The sequence below is a fragment of the Bufo bufo genome, chromosome 4 (assembly GCF_905171765.1).
Source record: "Bufo bufo chromosome 4, aBufBuf1.1, whole genome shotgun sequence".
NCBI classification, from domain to species: Eukaryota; Metazoa; Chordata; class Amphibia; order Anura; family Bufonidae; genus Bufo; species Bufo bufo.
In genome coordinates, this window is record NC_053392.1 from 490,060,513 (window position 1) to 490,086,547 (window position 26,035).

Genomic DNA, 26,035 nt, shown 5'->3' on the forward strand with positions numbered 1-26,035 from the left:
TTTCGATTTTTATTTCTACTCTTATTTCATCGGACTGACTCCTCTGGTACGCCATTACTAAAAGATTACATATATACCAAAGGTAAATTACAAGCAAGTATAAATTGTCAATGTCAGTGAGCCCTATACACAGCCCTGCTTTTTAAGAACATATTTGCAATCTCTCACCTTTCTCAACATAAATCAGCGTATATATAGTACAAAAATAAAAATAAAGTGTTTTTATTGTTGAGGTTTATTATACAGCTTTAATATGTTAAGAAACTCAAACAAGATGTCTGTTTTTTCATCTTCAATTTACAAATCAATTTTGGACAGGGAAACTTATGTATCTAATTTAATGTACATTATGGGATGCAATGTTTCCACAGCAGCTTTGCAACTTGGCAAGAAAATTCCTAAAGAGTTTAAGTGCAGTAAAAAGACAAAGGCAGAGTAAAAAAAATCAATATGATTTTCCAGCCAAGACTAAAAAAAAATAAAGAATAAAAACAAAAAGATGCCTGCTCCACGGGGCAGACGGGAGTTTATAAAATATTTCCAGGCAAGTGATAGCAGAACAATGTGAAAGAGTCCATAGAAAATTGCCCTACAGGATGTCTGCACCAAGGTAACGTAAGAAAACTAAAAGAAAGAGTTCTCAACAGTTCTGAAATGGTGCAGTCTCCAACGCGCTGCATCGTCATAAGTGTTATAAAATGCTCCCACCTCTAATAAAATGCCAAGTTAATAAAGCAATAGTACAAAATATAATAATAATAATAAACAGCTTAAAATATCATCATCGCTTTGTCTATTTACCAACAAATTTATGCAAAATCAGACTATATATACTTGGGTGGTTTCTTCCATTAGAGAAAATGTGTCCATTTGGTCTGTAGAGTTGATGCACAGTACGTCAGACATCGCATTCCACTTCCAGATAATGCTGCTTCCACACCAAACCATTGCTTGAGGCGCCACTTTCATCTCAAGTAACTTATACAGCTTCCTTTCCTTATACAGTGCAGAGTATATGGGCTGAGAAATTGGAGCTGCTCTTGTTCTACTCCAGTTCACTGTCATCTCTCTCTGAGTTTATTGCTGTGCAGTAGTTGGGTTTATCTGATGGTCTGTAGCCTGGTAGACACACGCACTTGTACGAACCTTCTGTGTTAATGCACTTAGCATTTTTGCAGAGAGACATCCTGCTGTTCAGCTCATTGCACTCGTTGACATCTACAGGGAACAGAACAGGTAAAGCAATCAGTTACACACAGCCTTTGCCTTCTACACAGATACTGTATACTACAGTACATTCCGCCTTAAGACCACATATATATGCCCCTAACATAACTAAATACCAAGAGTGTAGATGGCAGCAGGATGTATGGTATAAATGGTTCAAAACCATTGTTCTCAAACTACCAAAATCTGTTGATCTGGTATGTACTTCAAAAGATGTACAAAATGTACTCTTTCATATTTCTTTCTCTTGCTTATAAAACGCCAATACATCCCACAGTCATCACTCCTTGTCCCCAGTGGGGCTCACAATCTAAACTCCCTATCAGTATGTCTTTGGAGTGTGGAAAATAACCCACACAAACACAGGGAGAACATACAAACTCCATCCAGCTGTTGCCTTTGGTTCTTATTTTATTGCTTGAGATCATAAAAAGTTTGCTAAAAACAGGCAATGACAGAAGAACCAATACTCCTGTTATAGATCCTTTATTGCTCCAGTTCCACCAGTCTTTGTTCAGTGGTCTCATGTGTAGATGGGCAAATCATCGCTGCAGTCCGGCAAACGAAGACCAGTGGGGAGCCCTGGAGCTGAGGATCTAACATTAAAGTATTGGTTCTCTTCTTATTTTAGTACATTGCCAGCTTTTGACTAAATTCTTTATGATCTCGACTTTGAAGAGTTTACATTCATTGCACCTCTGGGCTATGTACATAGTGGTACAGGCTACAGGGCCATATTGTACCTACATGTGCCTTTTGTTTTATACGGAGCTGTGTTTCAGGGGTATTACAGAGAAATCCTTGTATATTGTCATAATGGTACCCTGCATGGATGCAGTGTTTCGCCATACAGGATCTTTGCATAAGACAATGCCATCTGCTTGGACCCTTAGTAAATTCCATGCACATGGAGATTAAACAGAAGTATGCAGTTAGTACTAAAGGTTGTCATATGGGGGGCTCAGCGTAAAACTGATTATTATATACTAACTTGGCAAAGAATCTATGGTATTCTTACCAACGCAAGTCATCTTCATGATGTCCAGGTGGTATCCATCAAAGCAGTCACAAGTATATCCTTCCTGCACCCGCACACATCTACCATTTTCACATCCATTCAGGATGCCACACTCTTCAGCCTGCAGCTCCTCATACTTGTCACTTTCTTCACCTACAAAAGCACAGAGCGATTACAATTGAAGACGTGGACATCATCTGACCAAGATGTCTAGTGTACAGCTGATGAATGAGACCTTCGAAACATATGTTTAATGTCTTCATATTACACGTATCAATAAATAAGTATTATTTTACCCTAGAAAATTAATAAATAGAAGTGCCTGACTTACTTTCTTTTGTGAATGTTTACTATTTCATTCAGCTGGTTCTAAGTTATATTGGTGCAAAAAAGGATTTTCAGGATTTTCAAAAATGACAACCAAAAATGCAAGTTGTTACATTGCAACAGGCGTCATCACCCAGCTTTCCACACACACCAAATACATTTATGAAAGGTTACACAATGAGGCTCATCTTTTCCCAGAGCTCTGCCCGTTTGAGCCTTGTTCACGCACTGGTGTTGTTTATTTTATGCATTTTTATTATGCCAAAACCAGGAGTAGATAAAAAATTGAATAAAAGTATAAATTAAAGTCTGTGTGATTGCTATCTAAGGGCGCCTTTCTGGAAGACCTCTTTAGAAAAAGCTTGTACATTCCTCCTCATATATATGGCTGTAATGAATTAATCTAATGTAAGGAACACTTCCATGCCAGCAGAGGGCAGCAAAACTCTATAGTGAACATGACCAAACACCTCTATAAGAACTAAAAAGTATCATTATTGTTGAAAGTTTGCATTTATTATTTTTTATATTCCTCAATAACAACTATTTAAATCACATTTATCAAAATTAAGCATCAAGTATCAACTGAATAAACATCTACTGATTGTTGCTAATTACCCTGCTCTTAACAATTGTGTCTTTTTGCTTTTTTTTAGTTTTTTACCATGAGATGATATAATACACTTCAATACTTCTGTATTGCCGTGTATTTTGCCCATCATTGTTACACAAACAATAATCCTATTAGACTCTGTCTGTGTGCAGGGCTTATTAGAAGTGAAATGTTGAAAAAGCATTGGTCACTTCCTCTGTCTAAGGGCTCATGCACATGACCGTTGGATGTTTTGTGGTCCATAAATTACGGATCCGCAAAACACGGATACCGGCCGTGTGCATTACGTATTATTCAAACCAGAACAGCTGGCCCCTAATAGAACAGTCCTATCCTTGTCCGTAATGCAGACAATATTAGGACATGTTCTATTTTTTTTGCGCAATGGACATAAGGAAACAATGCACACAGAGTAATTTCCATTTTTTTTCTGTGGCCCCATTGAAGTGAATGGTTCCGCACACGGGCAACAAAAATATTAAATGGACGCGGAAAAAAATATGTTCACGTGCATGAGCCCTAACTTTAAAAGGCATCATCACAGTGGCTGAGGATGATATATCTGGTGCAGGCTAGACATTTTTGTATTACTTTTTACCAACTATTGGTTGGCTTACTCTAAGTTACCCTAAATTTTAGGCAACTTTGGCACAAAATGTATGTCACGCCACATCCCCTTTCCCATTAGTTCACATTCATTCCTGCCACACCATGCTCCCTTGGCAAGTTGGGTGCAGTGAATTTTTGCAAAAAATAGGTGGGCCAAATTGCACGAAGAAGTGCCAAAATGCACCCATTCTTTTCTACCTGTTGTATAGCTTTCTCACAATGGTGTAGCCATGTAGTGTAGCTTTCTCATGATTGTATAACCAGTCTTATGAGTAGAAATTATGGGGGTCATTTAATAAGGCCCTTTGCGGTGCAATCTGTGACTTCTCCCTGCTAACACCAGGTCTAAAAAAAGTGGGCATGGCGTGGGCAGGGAAGGGGACGGGCCGGCATGCCCATCTCATTTACCATTTCCTACACCTGTTTTAGGCGTAGAAAATGGTCTAAATGTAAGACAGCTCCGAAGCTGTCTTACATTTATAGGAGGCTGTGGATCTGCTGAAGTTATGAAGAGGCCGGCGCCTCTTCATAACTCCGGCGGATCCATCACCAGTGCAGGGCTTATTAAGACCGGAGTCTAAAACGTCGGTCTTAATAAATGTGCCCCTATGTAATTAGCTAATATTTCTTTAAACATGCCATTTGTCATTTGTGCTGCAGTTTTGATGTAGTTACTTGAGCTAAAGACAGGAGCAGATAAAAAGGCAAGACTGATACTGTATGTCTCCTCTCTTTTGTGACCTCCCCTGTGTTAGGCTAAAAAAGAAACAGGAACAAACACTGCTTCCAAAAAATAGTACATTGTGATTCCAGCCTCACATGTAGAAAGCAACATGCTATACATATTCTGTCCAAAAGGCAGCCCTATGGATAAAATATAATAGACAGAGAGACTTCCCACCAAAGCCATGGTCTACAAGAAAGCACTTTGTGAAGAAATTTGAATAGAAGTAACCGTGAGTAGTATCCTGGATAACCACGGATGGTGGCCATTATAGACCCTTCAGATGTCTTCATCTGTAGCAATAACAGAGCAGATGTCATACTGCTGCCAATCTACGCATGAAAAATCCAACAGGGGCTGTAATGGCTAGTGGTTATACAGAACAATATTAGCGCTATCGGGGAGTGGATGGTGGCTTGGTTCTTCAGATATAACAGCAGACCTGAATAAAAATCCAACAGGGGCTGTAATGGCTAGTGGTGATACGGAACAATACTAGCGCTATCGGGGAGTGGATGGTGGCTTGGTTCTTCAGATATAACAGCAGACCTGAATAAAATTCCAACGGTTGACAAATCAAGTTGGCAGCCAAACTAGCAACAGCTATATTGTAGCTTTTTACCAAACATGTATGCTCACAGATATAGCGACGATACCGTATATGATCCACGGTTTCCAGAAGTTTACATGTAAAGCTCATTAAACATGGAGTTTTCTATGCTGTGTGTTGCTGCAGAGACATTTGCAAAGGTTTCTAGCTGTGATTTATTAATCTGCAATTCCTCACGCTGCACTGGGGATTGCGCATTTGCTAAACTGCCAGCAAAACATACAGCCCATGTGATGCTGGATGAAGCCCATGTATATGAATTCAGACTGATTACTGGCTGACATGGCTTTACATAATGTTTCTTTCCCCGTAAAAGATAAAAAAGGATTAACATCTCTCACGGGAAGTAAAAGCTGTTCTGCTGAAATCTGAAAAATGTCTGGCTATAGAGGGACTCTATAAAAGATGGATTTACATTGCTTGTAATATGACAGATTGCAACAGTAGCTGAAGGCTATACAGTATTACCGTATTCAATATTTGGGTTTGAAGATTTTGGTAAATAGCCATTTGAAGATGGGACTCTAGGCCATGCTGCCTTGTCATTTTGTGTCCCTTCATTCCATATATGTGTGCAGTATTAATGTTGACCTGTCACCACACCAGACAGGTATGTGTCAGTTAAAGGGGTTAAAGATGATTATAGAGCACTTACTAATATAGGCAAGTTTGATATTCTGCACCATTTTCTGTATATCAAAAGATATGATCCCTTGATGGTCAAGTCTGTTGTCCTGTCCATAAAATGGCTCCTGATGGAAGGTCATGTGACCAGGCAAATCACCTCCATGTGATGTCACTTCCATTCAAATACACTGCACCTGCAATGTTGGGAGTTTGGTGCAAGTGTAATGTGTTAGAATAGAAGAGGCTGAGTGACGTATCTGCTTACATGACCCTCCATCAGCAGCCATCTCATATACAGGACATTTATGTGGACAGCACAGAAGATCTGCCTAAGAAGGAGGCACACTTTATGAAATATAGCAAACAGCAGAGAATATCAACCCAGACTGTATTAGTAAGTGCTATATAGTCACCTACACATTGGTCACCAGTAACCAGAAAGTGGCCAACCCCTTTTAATACTTGTATTCTTCAAATAATTCTGAAACAGCTTTTCTTAGAACTTTTTTATGCCTTTCCTTTGTTATTCCTTCTAGAAATGTATGACTAAATTGACTGTTCAATCAGTGATGTCAGACTCACATAGCAGGGGCTGATTCAATCTTCTTCTGAAGCGGTGCGCTAAAGTGTTTTGCTTCAGAAGACACTCCTTAAATGTCCACCATAAAAAGATGGAGGTTTTATGGGGTTAAATCAAGTCTTATATATAATTCCACTTTTGGTGAAACTTCACTTTTGTATTAGAAAATTGCATGGGATTTCATTAACCAGTTCAAGACCAGGCCATTTACCCCCCTTCATGACCTAACACTTTTTCAGTATTTTTAATACATACTGTACGTCTTTGAAAGCCATAACTTATTTTTCAGTTTGGTTATGTAAATTTTTGCGCCTTTTTTTTGTGATACATGGAGCTTTATTGTCATTTTGAAGTCATTTTTATTTTAGTTTTTTTTTTAATGTTTTATACCAGGGAAAAAGAAAAATAGTCTGCTTTTCATATTTTCTATTTTTTTAATAGTGCAACTAAAATACTTTTTTTAAATTTATTATCTTTCCATAATGCTCATTATGAAATTGGGGATATACAGTTTATGGTCACCAGGGAGCGGGGCTGGAAGCCTTCGACACTGTGTGTGATGGTGTTTTTTTATTATTATTTTTTTTATTTTACACTTTGTGCCCCTTATAAGGCCATAAACAGAGCACGTAAACATTACATTTTTTATTGCTGATTTCTCCTTTAACTGGGGCTGATATATCAGCCCTAGTTACAGGGGAATACTGCCTCTAGAGAAGTTGTACAAGGCTGTTCAGCCTAACTCTTCAGCCGTACTGCAGAGCTGATCTGGGTCTGCCAAGACCCAGCAGCTTGTGTAGATACCCGGATCCCAGTGATAAGTGTGGATGCCTGGATGTTTATAGTCAACTGGTGGTCCTGAAGTGGCTAAAGAGGATGTTTCATAAAGGTAAACCCAGTCTGTATTTTTTATTTATAGAGGTCATAAAAGGGGTTCCCCTCCTTAGCTGTATGGAGAACATATAATGCTACATTTCAATTGCTGCTGCGGAAATATATAGCCAGATGTAGCTTTCTGTCTGGAGATTATAGCTGATCACCAGTTGAAGGCAGTCCCATGCCACTCTGGCATTTATTAAACACGGAGCAGTTTTTGCTGTGGGCGCTGTATTGGAGAGCAAGCAGTCGCCATTGCAGTGCTACACCTAATAGCATAGGGATCCACATAAGTGAGAACATTGAAAAGTTGGCATATGAGCTTATATATTTTGAACAAAATGTATACTAAGAATCTCATATTAATTTTTGTTAATTTTACCTAGCAGCAGTGTGTAACATATGACTATGCAGTCCATGTCTTTTCATCTACAATTTGGTAAATTTCAGCATGACCACTACTTCTTTTCCTCAACATCATCTGCCAGGTAAGAGCTGGAACATCCCCGTACAGAGAAGACAAGTCACTGCTCCTGCCAAAATCTGTGAGTTGGGCTGACCTTACTCTTATGTGTATAGGCACCTTTAGATCACTTTTATATGTTTACAATCTGTCTGGTCAAGGAAAGGACAGCGAATATTCTATGGTTAAGTATGGAAAATCAGTAACCAACCTAATCAGCTACATTACAATAGGTTATCTTAGATCTTCTTTCACTGTCCATGATAACTACCTACCTACTCACCTCAACTCTGCTTTTTCAAAGTGGCAGCTAAACTGAGTGCTGTTGAGAGTTTCTGACTAATTTCCCAAGCTTCAGATCTGCTATGTCTACCACAACCTCAGGTTTTATTCTGGAGCTGTTTCAAAGATGTCATAAATCAAGCTGATCTTTATGATACAATCTATTTAATATGCAAGAGGGGAATTAGCTCTTCTCATCTGCCTGTAATTCCAATGGTGACAGAGAAAAATGCAGCCCTTTCATAGGAATTCCAACCTCACAAAAAGAAAGCAACAATGTATAACACCAGGTACTAATAAATAGGACAAACTGTTAATAGAGGTCAGATTGTTATTAGAAACGTAGATGAATTAGAACTCAAAGGACCATACATTTTGTATTACTTACGTTCTTGAAGGCTGTATGGATCAGGGTGTATTGAATAGTCTCGGAATTCAAGGGCATCTTCTCCATAAGGTCGCCTAAATCCCGACTCTCTGAGGTTGCACAGTAATGCATGGTCCTCTGCACATAAAAATAATTATCATGATATAATTAGCATAACCACAATTTTACATGATGGGTTCTCCCTCACATCATACATACCAATTGAAAATATAATGGCATTCAAAACTAATTCTGGGCATAAGAACTGAATTATGACACCACCTTCCATGCTTTGTTACAATTCAAGTAAAAGTATTTAGGATGTGGCCACATGGATCAGCACCAAGGCAGCTGTGATGTGGCTGGAAACTGTAGCGGCATGCAGCCGCTGCAGTTTTCTTACTGTTAAGTGGATGCATGGTGGGGGATCCATTCCTGACATTGCTTACTGGCTTTATAGTTAAGCACCTAGTGAGTTATGTTTTCCACATATTTAATTACATGAATGTTTTCCCAAATATGAAAATTAACCGAAACCAAGTCGTCTGTGAACAGAAAGAATGTCCTGACCATTCCCCCTTCATGTATCAACTCATTGATAGTTTGAATGGATTATGACATCCCCTCTAGCGACTTTGCCATAAAAGCGGAGCTGAGTCATTAAAAATAAGACTGCTGCACTTCTGACATGTCATCATTTTATTTATGACTTAAGATACATTTATCAGTTTTAACATACAAGTACATTCTGGGGAAAACAAGCGAGACGTCGTCATTCTGTGGAATAAGGTTTTGTCTCAGAAGTATCTGCAAAGTCTTTAACTGGTGGTGATTCACCTGGGACTTTAATTTGATGCAGAAAGCAAATAGCAACACTATGCAAAGGAAATTGGGGGACCACAAATTTCTACAAACGGCTGCTAATGGGTGGTCTTTCTGACAATCTGGTGGGAGGGCGAGTATTAATCCGTACGAACAAAAGAGACTGTAACTCTGATGTTGATATTGTAGGCGTCTCAACAGATGTTACTGCACAAACAGTCTTTTATGCAGAATCTTCCTCCTACTACAAATTCATGACCTCATATTAGGAGTGTCGCATCTGGTCATTCCAATATCTCTTTCTTCATCATACTATTATTATATTGTTACATTGTTCTGCTCTTAGAGATATCAATACCTACAAAACGTTGTCATGAAGTAATAGATTTTCACTGGGATTGGACAATACTTTCTTTTCTTGGTGATTAGGAACTTCTAGTGTTGGTCATGTTGGTGGAGGCACATTTGAATACCATCAGACCACAAGAGTAAAATAAGTGATGTATCCCAGATGTGTTTTGGTGCCCCAAAGGCAGCTAATGACCTGAATGTTTTTGGCCCTCTCCTAGGCAAATACCACAGACAAAAAAAATCCACTAGGAAGTCTTACAGTACATGGGATGTCTTATGAAGACAACCCCTGCTCATAGACCCTCTTACATTATATGGATTTCATGGGGGGAGGGGCAATCTTGACCTCCCTATATGAGCCAGGACAGAGAGCTGTATTGGTAGATTATAATGAAATAATGACTTGCTTAATGAATCATTTCAATAATTTCAGCTTTTCGCTGAGGCTTTTCGATACTCTATTGAAAAGGGTTCTTGTTCACGCTTCTTTAGAAGTCTAATTCTTACAGAAACTATTATCTTTAAAAATAAATAATGCCTTTGTAGTGCAGACAATACTTCAATTGAAAATGGAAAAAGCAACCAGGGAGCTCCTGCAATTCTTCCATAAACCATCAAAATGGGAATTTACAACAGAACTAATTTTAAGGCAACATCTTTGAAAAAGACAATTTATAGCCTGTTCCAGATGACTGTAACTTTGGTCAGGCAGCCACACATCCTTCCTCATGTCTGGGAGCTGTATCAGCAGGCTCTTGGGAAATGAACCCGTTAGGCGGGGGTCTGACTGTTTCTAGAAACCTCAGGTTTTCTATTTCAAAATGACTACTGTGCGCTTGTGTCTAAGCAAACACTTTCAGGGTTTTATCTACACATTTCAGGAAGACAAATTATCGCCCACTGTGGAGACATTACGCCCTTGTCTGAAACGTATGATATAAATCTTTCAACCAGATACTATGATTAGGTATTATGGAAACAGTAAATATTACTGATGACTATCAAGCGCTGGACTCACTCCAGGATATATATGTAGGATCCTATGGCTCCAAGGTGTAAAAGCTCATTTGAGAGCCAATGCAACCACGTACTGCCATAGAGAAAAAGCATTATCCAACAAAGGCCTCTGTAGTTCATATATATGTCTGCTGGTTTGTAACGGCTATTCTTTGAGATGATATAATATTGTTACGATGGAAGGCAAATAGGATATTGTGAAATGTTACCTTATATAACAGAAACTGTAGTCTGTAGAATAAACTGAATAGATATTACTGGCAACGAGGAGAATTTTGAATGGATAACTGTATATGGCCACGATCCAAAATAATTTCTAATTTTCTTAGTATCTTAAGTTAACCATATGTTTCTAAGAATGTTTTATATTACAGACCCATCTTCCAGAGTACACAAGATTTTCAATGAAGAAGCTGCATAAACCAGAAAATGCTAATAAAAAGGACAGAAGACTAAACTGAAGCGTCTCGAGTGTTCTGTATCTTCAGCATTTTACGGTACAGTGGCGTTCCCAAGACTAGCACTGGGTTGGAATTGGAAAGATGTCCCATTCACTTACAGTTGATTCTTTACATCAAATCACACACATTTTTTATTTCTAATGCACATTTAGAACTAAGGTCATGGTTTTATATTTCACTGAACTTTGTATGTTCTTCTCATGTTTTTGCATCTCCTACAGATAATCTGGTCCCCTACTATGCAGAAAAAACATACTGGAAAGGTAAAATATGTATGTGAGAGAGGGAAAATAGGCTGTGAGCACCAGTTTAAAGGGAATCTGTCACCACATACCTTGAAATCAAAGCTTCTGCGCAACAATCCCCATCTGCGCATGCAGCAGCGAGACCTCAGGCCAGGCATGAATATTTCTTCACTACCTGGGCAGTGCAATAAAGCAACGGCACCAAGGGGCTAATAAGTGTAAACTTAAAATGCTTATTTCTCCAGATTGGGGACACTTTTGCAGATGGGACCAAGAGAATTAAAATATGCTGACAATCGCACATCTGCACAGGTTTAATTTCAAGGTAATAGGTGTCTGATTCCCTTGAAGACATTACATGTTATCAACACTATTTCCTCACCTGAACCTTCCATTGGACAGAGTGCACACTGCATTCCCCATGCTACTCCATATAAACAGCAGCATTCTGTATAAGTAGTCTGCCTCCCCAATAAAGGCCGACTACAAACGTAGTCTTCACTGAGGTTTTCCCAGCACAAATCTTGGTATACATCTGTTTCCTCTGTAGGTTCTGAAATAATCAAAACATTCACAATCAGTAATAATTTACAAGAAAAGTAGCCTAAGAAATTGCTTACAATATCAAAGGCACTGTTGTATAGACCACAACAGTGCAGCTGTCATAGTACAACCATGGCAGACGAGAGCCTAATTATGGGCCTTATCATTAACTGAACACTAAAGTTAGCAGCAGCGTCTACTTGCATCTCGGAACAGAGATAGTATGATTGAGATAGCAGGATTGACTGGTCCGTACTCCACAATCAACCAGTAGAACAGGTTCCACCAATTGTCCACCAGCCCATTTTGGTTTACAAAGGCATTGCGCTGTATTTATGAGTGTGGCTGTACCTGGAACTGCAGCTCATTCCCCATCACTTACACAGGCGTCTGTATGGACGAGCTACTGATTCTGTGTTAATGAGTACTGTGGTCCCTTCAATGTGCCCACGTGCTATCACATATACCTCTTTTGTTAACAAGCAGCACTGACATTTGGTTTCATGTTCCCCATTAATCACATTAGTCACTGAATGATAATTTTTCTGGGCCTTTCTGAGGCTTTGCAGTTAGGGCGATTTACCTTTATGTATATATGAAGCAATAAGTAAGAAATGCTTTAAGCATTCCTCATTTATTCAAAAGTTTGTATTATTGCGATATATTGTATTTTCCAAATGCCATGTCAATTGAGATATATATGGGTTTTTACTTGGCAGTGCATGGCCATGGTCACATGCACCTCTCCAGCCAATCACTTGCTTCAGCGGTGATGTGGCCACAAGCTGCGTGTCACTGCTGAAGCCAGTCATCGACTGGAGCGGTCCATCTGACCATGGCCATGCACTGACAGGTGTAAAAGTGCAGGTACCGAAAGATGGAGGCAGGGCGGCATAAAGCATGAAGGTAAGTATGAATCTTCCATTTCAGGGGCCATGCTGCAGGAACTTGTTAAAAGTCATTTTACAGAAAAGTGGCGACATTTCCTTCCTGTCTAAATCAGCGATTTCCTTCACCAGCGCTTACCACCTCCTGTCAGTTACAGGCGCCATGCAATAACCAGTAAGCATTTTCCCTTACTAGTAGGGAAAGCGCATATTGGGGAACACTTTAATAACCAGGCCTGAACAGACCCTTTTTTTGTGATTTAGAGCATGTGGTGGTTCGAACAGTTGTAACTTTTTTATGTGTTGTGATTACCAAAATAATTTTTGCAACAATTTTTCACTTGACACATATGTGGCCTTATAATTTATTTTTTAGTTTAATTTGGGGGAAACTGTACAAAACATTTTTAAAAAGTGTATTTATAGCTCTTTATTCTTTAAATATGCAATCTGACACCAAAATACATTTTTATAATTAGTTCCCTATTTTGTGTCGGTCTTTTTGTTATATAATATGTATAGTTTCACGTGAATGGTGCAATAATGGTTATAGTTTTTGTTGGTTTGTGTGTTTTTTCTTTTATGTATTTTATTATTTTTAATCTTAACTTAATTTTTAATATATTTGTATTACAAATATAATGACACTTTTTGTTAATTTTTCACTTTTTCCTTTTATTTGTATTTTATTAATATTTTATTGTATAATTTTTTTTTAATAATTGATTTATTACTTATTTAAATATATTTTTGCCACATAATATGTCCCCCAAGAGGTCTTAAAAAGACTGTTGGGGGACAATGAACACTCTTTTTTTTCCTTTCTTTTATTTGTACTTTATTTTTATTATTTTGGATTTTCTATTATTTTTTTAAATATATTTTTGCCACATAATGTGTCCCCTAAGGGATCATAAAAAGTCTGGGGATAGTAAACACTCTTATTTTGCAATTTTTCCTTTTATTTTTTTCATTTATTTGTATTCTATTACTCTTTATACTTTGAATTTTTTTTGCCACATCATATTTCATTTTTTTCTTTTATTTGTGTTTTTTTCCCAAAAAATTTAAACTTATTTTTTTTATATTTTTTTCCGCATAATTTTGTCCCCAAGAGATCACTGAAAGACCTTTGGGGACTCAGACTTTTTTTTTTGCACTATTTCCACTGTAACTGGGGCATCCAAAGGATTCCCAGTTACAGGGGAAACCAGCCTGCTGTGGGGGACGGTACACAGGCAGAGCTGATCAGGGTCTCCTGACCCTGAAGCTCTGCACTCCTCTGCCCCCAAGCCGGGTCCCTCGGGCATAGTGCGCCGCTCACCTATCTGAGAAGGCGGCAGAAGCGATGATACACTGATCCTGCCTTCTCCTTGGCTCCCCTGCTCTCACCATCTGGGACCGTCCTGCTCCTGCTACTGTGCAGGGGCGGGAGCTGTAATGCTCCATCGCTCTGCGCTGCGGGCAGAAACACAGCTGATCGCACTATCACCTGTGTTTCTGTCCAGGAGGACAGGGGCCGCAAACCTTGGCTCTGGAGCCCCAGGTTGTGCACTCCTGGTGTAAAAGGAACTTTATTTGCAAACCGCTCCTCCAGCTATTTTTTATTAATACCACTAACTTTTCCAGCATTTTGCTTCCCCTCTTCCAACTTTTTTGAGATGCGTTGCTGCCATCAAGTTCTAAATGAATAAATTTTTTATGAAATGGTAAAATGTCTGACTTTCAACATCTGATATGTATTCTATTATCTATTGTGAGTAAAATATGGGTCTATGGGATTTAAAAAACCTTGTATTTGTATTTACATATATTTACATTTTACACAGCGTAGTAGAATACATGGAGTGACTTTTAAAAATTATTTCCACCAGTTAAAAAAAAATACATAGAATATTCACATATACATTGTTAGTATAGGACAACATTTCGATGGAACTGTTCCATTTGGTTTATCCTGGCACCAATTTTTAGATACTAATAGAAATATAAGAGGAGTGCAGGGTGTGTAGGATCCGGCAGTTCTGGAGATAACAAGGGAGAAGGACAGTCTCTCACCTGGTGTTGTGCTGAGTGCACAACTGAGATCGCTTGCAGTCTAGTGAATGTTCTCTGCTGCACACCCTCCTGCCGTTGCTCAAGGTTCCAGTAGCTGCACACAGATATGGAGGAAGAAAAGAAGGAGATGCAGGCAGCGCTGCAAAGAGGAGTTTCCACGGGTACCCGTTTAGAGAAGATTCAGCTTTATTGATGATAATGTTTCAAGTTCCAACTGTGTGGGAGGTACCTGTCAATCATTCCTCCCTCTTGTTACCGCCAAACAGGCTTTTTTAACGACCAGTCTTGTGCCTTTTAACTATTGATGTACTAACTTACCCTGAAACGTGTTGTTTCGCATCAATAAAGTTGAATCTTCTCTAAACAGGTATCCACGGAAACTATTCATTGCAGTGCCGCCAGTATCTCCTTCTTTTTTTTTTCTTCATATCCCTGACCAACTTTTAGATGCCAGTTTGGGATTCCAGAATGTAAAGGTTGACTACACGATGACAAATCGTAATGTTGCCTCTTATATAATTTTGTTTGCCTTTTATCAAATGATATTAATTAGCAAGATATTCCTATCATTCATGAACATTTCACAGTGCTACTTACCCACTGCATCCTGTGGCCTTATACACCTTTTTCCAGAAGAGTCCAGGACCATAGGACGTGTGCAAAAACAGCTATATGAGCCATCAGTGTTTATACATTCACCATCAATGCAACTGCTGGGATCCTCACATTCATTATTATCTAAAGGTGAACAGAAATGAGTGGTTAAAACTTGTTTCACTGTGCAGATCCCTGTAAATACCCAAGAGCTGTAATGTGGGACTACTTTCAGGGCAGTCCGTTCTATTGGTAAGCCCACATAAATCAGCAGCTGTGAGGAGCAGCTGTACACGAGCACTGAGTAAATAATTAGAAAATCCATGAAACTGGATATAGTTAGGTAGTGAAGAAAAGCCAAAGTGTTCCTTTGTTGTGGCTTTAAGCATTAGTTCCTCTCTCTGATACTTTTCTGGGTTTTCCGCTTATCCAGCAGAATGTTTTGTGAGGGCGACAGTGAGATTTGCATGTGGTATAAAACTTGAAGACAGAAGAAGGTGATTTTATGAGGAAAGTTTGGCATCAGGTTACACAAATTAGCTGGATAATCATCCTTCACAAGAAAGATTTCCACAGAGGACCTGTAAATCTTACTAGAATCAACACTCCAGTATTATTAGCAAAACAGCTCAAATTTCCAGGTCAATCAGAGATTTATAGATTCTTGTGAAAATTAATAAACTGTACACTAAGGCCTAGTTCACACGAACGTATGGCTTTTATAGTTTTTTGCGGTCCGTTTTTTACGGATCCGTTGTTCCGTTTTTGAGTTCCGTTGTGTTTCCGTTTCTGTTCCGTTTTTCCGTTCCGTTTTTCCGTATGGCATATACAGTGTACAGTAATTACATAGAAAAAATTGGGCTGGGCATAACATTTTCAATAGATGGTTCAGCAAAAAACGGAACGGAAACGGAAGACATACGGATGCATTTCCGTATGTGTTCCGTTTTTTTGGCGGACCCATTGACTTGAATGGAGCCACGACCCGTGATTTACGGCCAAATATAGGACAAGCTCTATCTTTAAACGGAACGGAAAAACGGAAATACGGAAACGGAATGCATACGGAACACATTCCGTTTTTTTTGCGGAACCATTGAAATGAATGGTTCTGTATACGGACCGTATACGGAACACAAAAAAACGGCCCGTACACCCGCAAAAAAAACGTTCGTGTGAACTAGGCCTAAGGATGAACCTGCTACACATACAAAATATAAACTTCTTTTTTGATACACTGAAAATCAGTTTTTCTAGATTAATTTTGCCAGATAACATAATTGTGCCATATTTGTAGCATGCACTGGTGTACAGCTCCAGACAAAACTGCAGACCATAGCACTATGATACAGTTGAAATCAGAAATTGACATACACTATATAAAAAGACACATATGCATGTTTTTCTCAATATCTGACATGAAATCAGAATAAACCATTCCTGTTTTTGGTCAATTTGTTCAATTAATTAATTATTATTTGCCAAATGCCAGAATAATGAGAGAGAGAATGTTTTGAAGAGGACCTTTCACCGATTATTATACTATGAACTAACTATACAGACATGTAGAGCGGCGCCCGGGGATCTCACTGCACTTACTATTATCCCCGGGCGCCGCTCCGTTCTCCTGCTATGTCCTCCGGTATCTCCATTCCCTAAGTTATGGTAGGCAGAGTCTGCCCTTGTTCTTCTGTAGCGCAGGCCAATCGCATTGCAGAGCTCACAGCCTGGGAGAAAAGAACCTCCCAGGCTGTGAGCTCTGCGCTGCGATTGGCCAGCGCTAGAGCAGAACAAGGGCAGACTCTGCCTACCATAACTTAGTGACTGAAATCTCTGCCTACTATAACTTAGTGAGCGGAGATACGGGAGGGCATAACGGGAGAACGGAGCGGCGCCCAGGGATAATAGTAAGTGCAGTGAGATCCCCGGGCGCCGCTCTACATGTATGTATACTTAGTTCATAGTGTAATAATCGGTGAAAGGTCCTCTTTAAGGCATTTTTATTACTTTCTGCAAAGTCAAAAGTTTACATACATTTCATTAATATTTGGTACCATTGCCCTTAAACTGTATGACTTCGGTCAAACATTTTGGATATCCTTCCACAAGCTTCTCACAATAGTTGGTCGGAATTTGGGCCAATTCCTCCTGACAAAACTGGTGTAACTGAACCATGTTTGTTGGTCGCCTTGCTCACACCTGCCTTTTCAGCTTTGCCCATACATTTTCAATAGGATTGAGATCAGGGCTTTGTGATGGCCACTCCAAAACATTGACTTTGTTATCCTTAACCCCTTAAGGACACATGACGTACCGGTACGGCATGTTTCCCGAGTCCTTAAGGACACATGACGTACCGGTACGTCATGGCTTTAAATAGCGATGCCGGCGCCGCGGGGGTTAATCGGAACGGGATGCCGGCTGAAATCATTCAGCCGGCATCCTGTAACAATGAAGGGGGGGGGTGTCATTTGACCCCCCCGCATCGACGATCGCAGAAAACCGCAGGTCAATTCAGACCTGCGGTTTTCTGCGTTTCCGGTCCATTCGGGTGTCCTGTGACCCGATGAACCGGAAAAAGACTGCGATCGGTGGCGTAATTATACACCACCTATCGCAGTCCGAGGATTTGGAGAGGCGGTGCTGGCCCTGGTGCTGAATGCCGCTGTCCAGGGTGCTGATTGGTGCACGGGAGAGAGGCGCGAGATTCAAACTTCCTGCGCTCCTCTCTCCCCTCCTCTTCCTGTCCAGCACCCTGACCGTGCAGCATCGTCCAGCACCAGCTCCTGTGTCCCCCTAATCGCCATCCATCACCCTCCTGCACCCATCGCCACCCAGGTAGGTTAGGGTCAGTGAGGGAGAGGCACCGTTAGGCAGGGAAAGAAGGGAAAAGTTAGAAAAAAAAAAAAAAAAAGCACATTTATTCTAAACTTTTTTGTTTCAGCTTTCAGACCCCAGACCCCCCCTGCCACTTGCCCCCCCGCATCCCCCCCACCACCAGCCCCCCCAATCCACCCACCAACCCCCCCCCCCCCCCACCAGACCCTTCCCCCACCACCACTTTTTTTTTTTCTGCGTGCGCTGACTGTCCGGCACTCTTAGCGTCCGGCCACTGTTAGCGCATCGCCCGCCCCACCACCCCACCGACCGCTGATCAGCGTTGAACCGCTGATCAGCAAGTTTGAACTTTTTTTTTTTTTTTTTCCTAACACTTGCCCATTTTTTTTGCCTGGACTTTTTAGTACGTGAACACCCGTGCCCCCACACACACGCACATAGAATAAAGGTTTACACGCACGCACATACACACGCACACACACACACCCATGGCCCGCCGGATGTTCTCGGTGGAGGAGGCATACGCCCAGATTGCCTCCGACTCCGAGAGCCCCAGTGAGGATGAGGATGACCCCACGTTCCTTTTGTCATCCGCATCCTCCTCATCATCATCGGATGACGATGAGCCACCAAGGCAGCGGAGACGCCGCCAGGCGGAGCCAGGGGCCCCACATGCTAGGGATCCTGTGGCCCACCCTAGTACGAGCCGCCCTGGGGTTCGTACTGGTTTCCCGGCCCACCAAATAAGCCCACCGGAGCCCCCTGCCGATGAACTTAGCTGGTGTCCCCCAGTGGACTTTGAGCCCGAGATTCCGGATTTTGCTGGCAATCCAGGAATCCAGATTCCCACAGTGGGGTTTACTGAAATGGACTTTTTTTTTTTTTTTTTCAGTAACCCACTGGTGAATCTGATGGTGGAGCAGACGAATCTGTACGCCCAACAGTTCGTTGCTCAAAACCCGGGCTCATTTTTGGCTAGACCCGGTGGCTGGACGCCGGTCAGTGCAGCCGAGATGAGGACATTTTGGGGCCTCGTGCTGCATATGGGTCTAGTGCAAAAACCCAGTGTCAGGCAATACTGGAGTGGGGACATACTCTACCAGACCCCACTGTACAGTACGGCCATGACACGCTCCCGGTTTGAGGCCATCCGGAAATGTCTGCATTATTCCGATAATGCAGCATGTCCCCCCCGAAGTGATCCTGCCTATGACCGGCTGTACAAGATACGGCCGGTCATCAATCACTTTGGGGCCAAATTCATGGAGGCCTACGTACCTGGAAGGGAGGTCGCGGTTGATGAGTCTCTCGTTGCGTTCAAGGGGAGACTCAGTTTCCGCCAATACATTCCCACAAAGCGGGCGAGGTATGGCGTGAAGCTATACAAAATTTGTGAGAGTACCTCAGGGTACACTTACAAATTTCGTGTGTACGAGGGGCGAGATTCCTGGATTCAACCACCAGAATGTCCCCCCACTCTGGGTGTTACCGGGAAACTCGTGTGGGACCTTATGTACCCACTGCTGGATAAGGGTTACCACTTGTACGTGGACAACTTTTATACCAGCATTCCCTTGTTCAGGTCCCTTGCCGCCAGATCCACGTTCGCTTGTGGGACCGTGCGGAAAAATCAACGCGGCCTCCCTGCCCACCCCCACCAGGTACCAATCCCCAGGGGTGAGACCCGTGCCCTTACCAGTTGAAGCCTGTTGCTGGTCAGGTATAAGGACAAGAGGGATGTCCTTATGCTGTCCACAATCCACGGTAACAGCACCACCCCCGTCTCTGTGCGAGGTACCGCGGCAACGGTCATCAAGCCCGATTGTATCGTCGCCTACAATCGGTATATGGGAGGAGTTGATCTCTCTGATCAAGTCCTCAAGCCATATAATGCCATGCGCAAAACCCGGGCATGGTACAAAAAAGTTGCGGTCTACTTGGTACAGGTTGCCATGTACAACTCTTTTGTACTATCCCGAAGCGCTGGCAGCACAGGGACATTCCTCCAGTTCTATGAGGCAGTCCTCAAAGACCTGATCTTTTCGGACCGGGAAAGAGCAGGCCGGAGTACCTCGGGAACTGGAGGCGCCCGGATCGTCCCTGGCCAACACTTTCCAGGTGTGGTCCCCCATACTGGAAAGAAGGGACGAACCCAAAAAAGATGCAGAGTGTGTCACAAGAGGGGGATACGGAAGGACACCACCACTCAGTGTGACACGTGCCCCGATCATCCGGGCCTCTGCATTATCGATTGCTTCAGGGAGTATCACACTTCCATGGAGTACTAAATTTTTATAATCCCCAACAGTCCACTAGAGAACATAAAAAACTATGTCTCTCAGACTTTGGAGACACAGAAACAATTTTTCTTTCCCCAAAAAATATTAGTTTTAGTGCAGGCATCCTCAAACTGCGGCCCTCCAGATGTTGTAAAACTATAACTCCCAGCATGCCCAGACAACCTACAGCCATCAGCAGGGCATGGTGGGAATTGTAGTTTCACAACATCTGGAGGGCCGCAGTTTTAGAATGCCTGCTTAGTGTCTCCAAAGTCTGAGAGCCATACATATTGGGCATCGTCGCGTGCGTAAAAGTCGTCGCTATAAAAATTACTTTTGACGAAACGCCTCGGATGAACGGTGTTAAAAATATAAAATAAAAACGGTGCCAAAACACCTATTTTTGGGCAAAATTTCAATTTGAATCCATTTTGCCGGTAATAAAGCAAGGGTTAACAGCCAAACAAAACTAAATATTTATTGCCCCGATTCTGTAGTTTGCAGAAACACCCCATATGTGGTCGTAAATGGCTATATAGCCGCACGGCAGGGCATAGAACGAAGGGAACTCCATATGGTTTCTGGAAGGCAGATTTTGATGGACAGTTTTTTTTTTGACACCATGTCCCATTAGAAGCCCCCCCTGATGTAGCCTAGACTAGAAACTCCAAAAAAGTGACCCCATCTAAGAAACTACACCCCTCAAGGTATTCAAAAGTTACTTTACAAACTATGTTAACCCTTTAGGTGTTCCACAAAACTAAATAGCGAATGTAGAAACAATTTTAGAATTTAATTTTTTTGTTACATTGCCTCAAAAAGAGTAATATAGAGCAACCAAAAATCAAATTTACCCCTAAAATAGTCCCAAAACAACAACCACCTTATCCCGTAGTTTCCTAGATGGGGTCACTTTTATGGAGTTTCTACTCTAGGGGTGCATCAGGGGGCTTGAAAGGGTACATGGTGTAAATAAACCAGTCCAGCAAAATCTGCCTTCCAAAAACCATATGGCGTTCCCCTTCTTCTATGTCCTGCCGTTTAGCCAAATAGTAGTTTACGACCACATATGGGGTGTTTCTGCAAACTACAGAATCAGGGCAACCCATTTTGAGTGTTGTTTGGCAGTTAACCCTTGTTTACTCCTGGAAAAAATTGATTATATTGGAAAATTTTCCAAAAAATAGAAATTTCAAAATTGTTTCTCCATCTGCCATTAACTCTTGTGGAACACCTAAAGGGTTAACAAAGTTTGTAAACCCAGTTTTGAATACCTTGAGGGGTGTACTTTCTTAGATGGAGTCACTTTTTTGAAATTTCTATTCTAGGGGTGCAACAGGGGGCTTCAAATGGGACATGGTATAAACAAAACCAGTCCTGCCAAATCTGCCTTCCAAAACCCATATGGTGTTCCCCTCCTTCTATGTGCTACCGTTCGGCCAAACAGTAGTTTACGACCACATATGGGGTGTTTTTGCAAACTACAGAATCAGGGCAACCCATTTTGAGTGTTGTTTGGCAGTTAACCCTTGTTTTACTCCTGGAAAAAATTGATTATATTGGAAAATTTTCCAAAAAATAGAAATTTCAAAATTGTTTCTCCATCTGCCATTAACTCTTGTGGAAGACCTAAAGGGTTAATAAAGTTTGAAAAAACAGTTTTGAATACCTTGAGGGGTGTAGTTTCTAGAATGGGGGAGGTTTCTATTATCTAAGCCTCACAAAGTGACTTCAAACCTGAACTGGTCCATATAAAGTGGGATTTTGAAGATTTTGAAGAATTTGCTTCTAAACTTCTAAGCCTTGTAACATCCCCAAAAAATAAAATATCATTCTCAAAATGCTACAAACATGAAGTAGACATATGGGGAATGTAAAGTCATCACAATTTTTGGGGGTATTACTATGTATTACAGAAGTAGAGGAACTGAAAGTTTGAAATTTGCTAATTTTTCAGAATTTTTGGTAAAAATTGTATTTTTTTATGCAAAAAAATTAACTTTTTTGACCCAATTTTAGCAGTGACATGAAGTACAATATGTGACGAAAAAACAATCTCAGAACGGCCTGGGTAAGTCAAAGCGTTTAAAAGTTATGAGCACTTAAAGTGACACTGGTCAGATTTGCAAAAAATGGCCTGGTCCTTAAGGTGAAATAGGGCTGTGTCCTTAAGGGGTTAAGCCACTTTGTAACCAGTTTGGCAGTATGCTTCGAGTCATTGTCTATTTGGAAGACACATTTCCGCCCAAGCTTTAACTTCCTGGCTGATGTCTTGAGATGTTGCTTCAGTATTTCCACATAAGCTTCTTTCCTTATGATGCCATCTATTTTGTGAAGTACACCAGTCCCTCCTGCAGCAAAACCACCCCACAACATAATACTGCCACCCCCGTGTTTCACAGTTGGGATGGTGTTCTTAGGCTTCCAAGCTTCTCTCTTTTTCCTCCAAACGTAACGATGGTCATTATGGCCAAAAAGTTCAATTTTAGTTTCGTCAGACCACAGGACATGTCTCCAAAAATGTAGGTCTTTGTTCCTGTGTGCATTTGCAAACATAAATCTGGCTTTTTTATGTTTCTTTTGGAGTAATGGCTTCTTCCTGGCAGAGTGGCCTTTCAGCCTATGTTGATGCAATACTCGTTTCACTGTGGATATTGACACAAACTTACCAGCTTCCGCCATCATCTTCACAAGGTCTTTTGCTTTTGTTCTTGGGTTGATATGCACATGTCGGACCAAAGCACGTTCATCTCTGGTACACAGAACCCGTTTCCTTCCTGAGCGCTATGATGACTGGACATTCTCATCTTGTTTGTACTTGCGTATACTTGTTTATACAGATGAACGAGGCACCTTCAGGTATCTTGAAATTGCACCCAAGGTTGAGCCAGACTTGTGCAAGTCCACAGTTCTCTTCCTGATATCTTGGCTGATTTCTTTAGACTTTCCCATGATGCTACACAAGCAGTGTGTTTCAGTTGTGCATTTAAATACATCCACAGGCGTGTCTCTAATTAACTCAGATGTTGCCAATAAACCTAACAGAAGCTTCCAAACACATGACATCATCATATGGGCAGTCCAGAATTGTTTAAATATAGTGAAAGAAAGGAGCATCCCTCGGCACAAGGAACCAACCAGATGCGGATGATGGATCTTCAGAAATATTTATTGCAACCACATTATGCTTTTCGGGGAATGAATCCCCTTCATCAGGTGAAGAATATTGCATAACAAATGAACAAACAGACTGGATATATATAGACATACATATGGCCACATGCAAGTAAGGTCAGAGGGGAGGTGGGCGTCACCCTAAAATCTCCCCAAACTGGAATCATAAAAACAAATATACAAACTAATAAATTCAGACATATACATATATTCACTGCCCCTTTGGGCTTACAGGCTATCCACATAAATGTATTTTGTTCATTAATATACATTATGATCGTTTAAAGACACTTTAGGGATCAGCCCATCGCTAGGGAGGAGGAACTGCGTCACCCAGGGTCACATGATCGCTGTTCCGATCATGTGACCTATGATCCAGACTTGTTGCTAGGCGACGTGATGCTTCCAGGCGGGGCGTGAAGAGAGGCTCAGCAATTGGAAGCGTCAGACGTCACGCCGCCTCCATGGGACAGTCCGCAGTGCTGTGAAGAGGTGCAATTCCTCACTGGGAGTGATCGGTCCACAGGGCAATATATTATTTAATTGGAAGGAGGAAGGGGGAGAGAGACATATTCCCACATATATCAGACAGACTACAGGATATATTAATAATGAAAAAATGAATGATATGATAAAATACATAAAAAACTGAATATATAATGTATATAATTATAAATATACATATAATTAATTGCAAAAAATACACATTAAAGGAAAAAAGAGAAGGAAAAAGAAAAAAGAAGAGAAAGAAAAAGAAAAATCTCATGACCCATAAAATATGTATTATAAATCAGATAATTAGCTGATGCATATGGACAATTGATATAAATTTAATGTAAAAGTGATATAAAATATGGTATAAAATATATATATAAGTCATGCAAAAGTATACCCTAAATTATTATGGAAGACTTCAAATATATTTATATATACTACAAAAATTGAATAAATAATTAATTAATTGAATAGTCAGTTAAAAATGTCAAAAAAAAATGTCAAAAATAAATAAATAATATATATAAATGTATAAATAGTATTCTATAAAAAATATTAATAATAATAATAATAGTAATAATTTCACTCTATTCTACATACGGAAATCCTCAATCTTCTGGCCCTAAATTTTTTTTTCAAACGCCTCATTCAGACCGTTCGGATTAAGACAATTAATTTTGAAAATCCAAAACATTTTGCGTTTGCGAAGGGTCTGAATGGCATTACGGCAGCCGTTATTTACCTGTTCCCAAATGTTTTTACCCTATGGTGCACCCTGTTTTTCTGTCTATATAGTAAACAACCAGAATTGTTTAAAGGCATAGTAATCTTAGTGTATGTAAACTTTTGACATTGCAGAAAGTAATAAAAATGCCTTAAAACATTCTCTCTCTAATTATTTTGGCATTTGGCAAATAATAATAATTATGATAATCCTAATTGACCAAAAACAGGAAAGGTTTATTCTGATTTCATGTCAGATATTGAGAAAAACATGCATATGTGTCTTTTTATATAGTGTTTGTAAACTTCTGGTTTCAACTGTAGTTCTACAAACATTTTTGTTGGTTTAGTATCATGGTTTTGTACTTTTTTTTTTACTGAGCCTCTACCACAGTATTCGAATACTGCCTTAAAGTATGTCCACAGGGGACAAAAATTGGGCAGAAAAAAAATCTGACAAGAATTTTTCTATGAATGATTTACAAGATTTGTCTCAGATTTTGTTGTGGATTTGCCATGGATTTCTCCCTAGGCATTACAAAACGTGAAATCTGCTGTAAAAAGTCTCAAAAAACTGACATGCTGCAGATATAAAATATGCATCGCAGGTCAATATCCATGAGGTTGTTTTAGTAAAATTTGGCAAAATATTGGTAACATTTCATCCACTTGGCTGCTACTGAAACAAACCAGATATAAAATCTACCGTATAACCTCCACATGTGATAATAAATAGAACAAGGGCGCATGCACACGACTGTATTTTCAGTCCTCTTCCAATATGCATTTTTTGTGGATTGGATGCGGACCCATTTATTTCAACGGGACCACAAAAGATGCAGACAGCACACCGTGTGCTGTCTGCATCCGCACATCCATTCCACGGCCCCGAAAAATAGATAGAACATGACCTTTTTTGTCCATTTTGCGGACGAGGATAGGATATTTCTATTGAACTGAAAAAGAAAATGGCAGCAGGGACATGGTCAGGATCCGTGTTTTGCAGACTGAGTAAACAAATGCGGTCGTGTGCATGTGCATGAGCCCTAAGAATTCAAAAAGAATTCCTTAAAAGTAATTTGACCTATTCCTACATTAGACATTTACCATATATCAGAGATAGCATGCAGCATCCTCCGCCGAGGTCTAAAAGCCACCTTTACACAAGTCGACTCAGCAGGCAATTATTGAGAATGAACTGTTCATACCTGATAATTGCCTGCTT

The 26,035-nt window shown here is 40.5% G+C and overlaps 1 protein-coding gene across 3 annotated transcripts in view; it reads right to left on the reverse strand.

Moving 5' to 3' along the window:
• Positions 1-206: 206 nt before the first annotated feature.
• LTBP1 (latent transforming growth factor beta binding protein 1) overlaps positions 207-26,035 on the reverse strand; it is a 382,180-nt gene continuing 356,351 nt past the window's right edge. For all 3 annotated transcript variants that reach the window (XM_040429549.1, XM_040429548.1, XM_040429550.1), the window contains 5 exons: positions 15,305-15,445; positions 11,602-11,772; positions 8,345-8,461; positions 2,246-2,398; positions 207-1,218 (listed from right to left, as the gene is read on the reverse strand). In XM_040429549.1, coding sequence (XP_040285483.1) covers positions 1,046-1,218; positions 2,246-2,398; positions 8,345-8,461; positions 11,602-11,772; positions 15,305-15,445 — 755 coding nt within the window. In that variant the 3' untranslated portion in view covers positions 207-1,045. The remainder of the gene's footprint in view (positions 1,219-2,245; positions 2,399-8,344; positions 8,462-11,601; positions 11,773-15,304; positions 15,446-26,035) is intronic.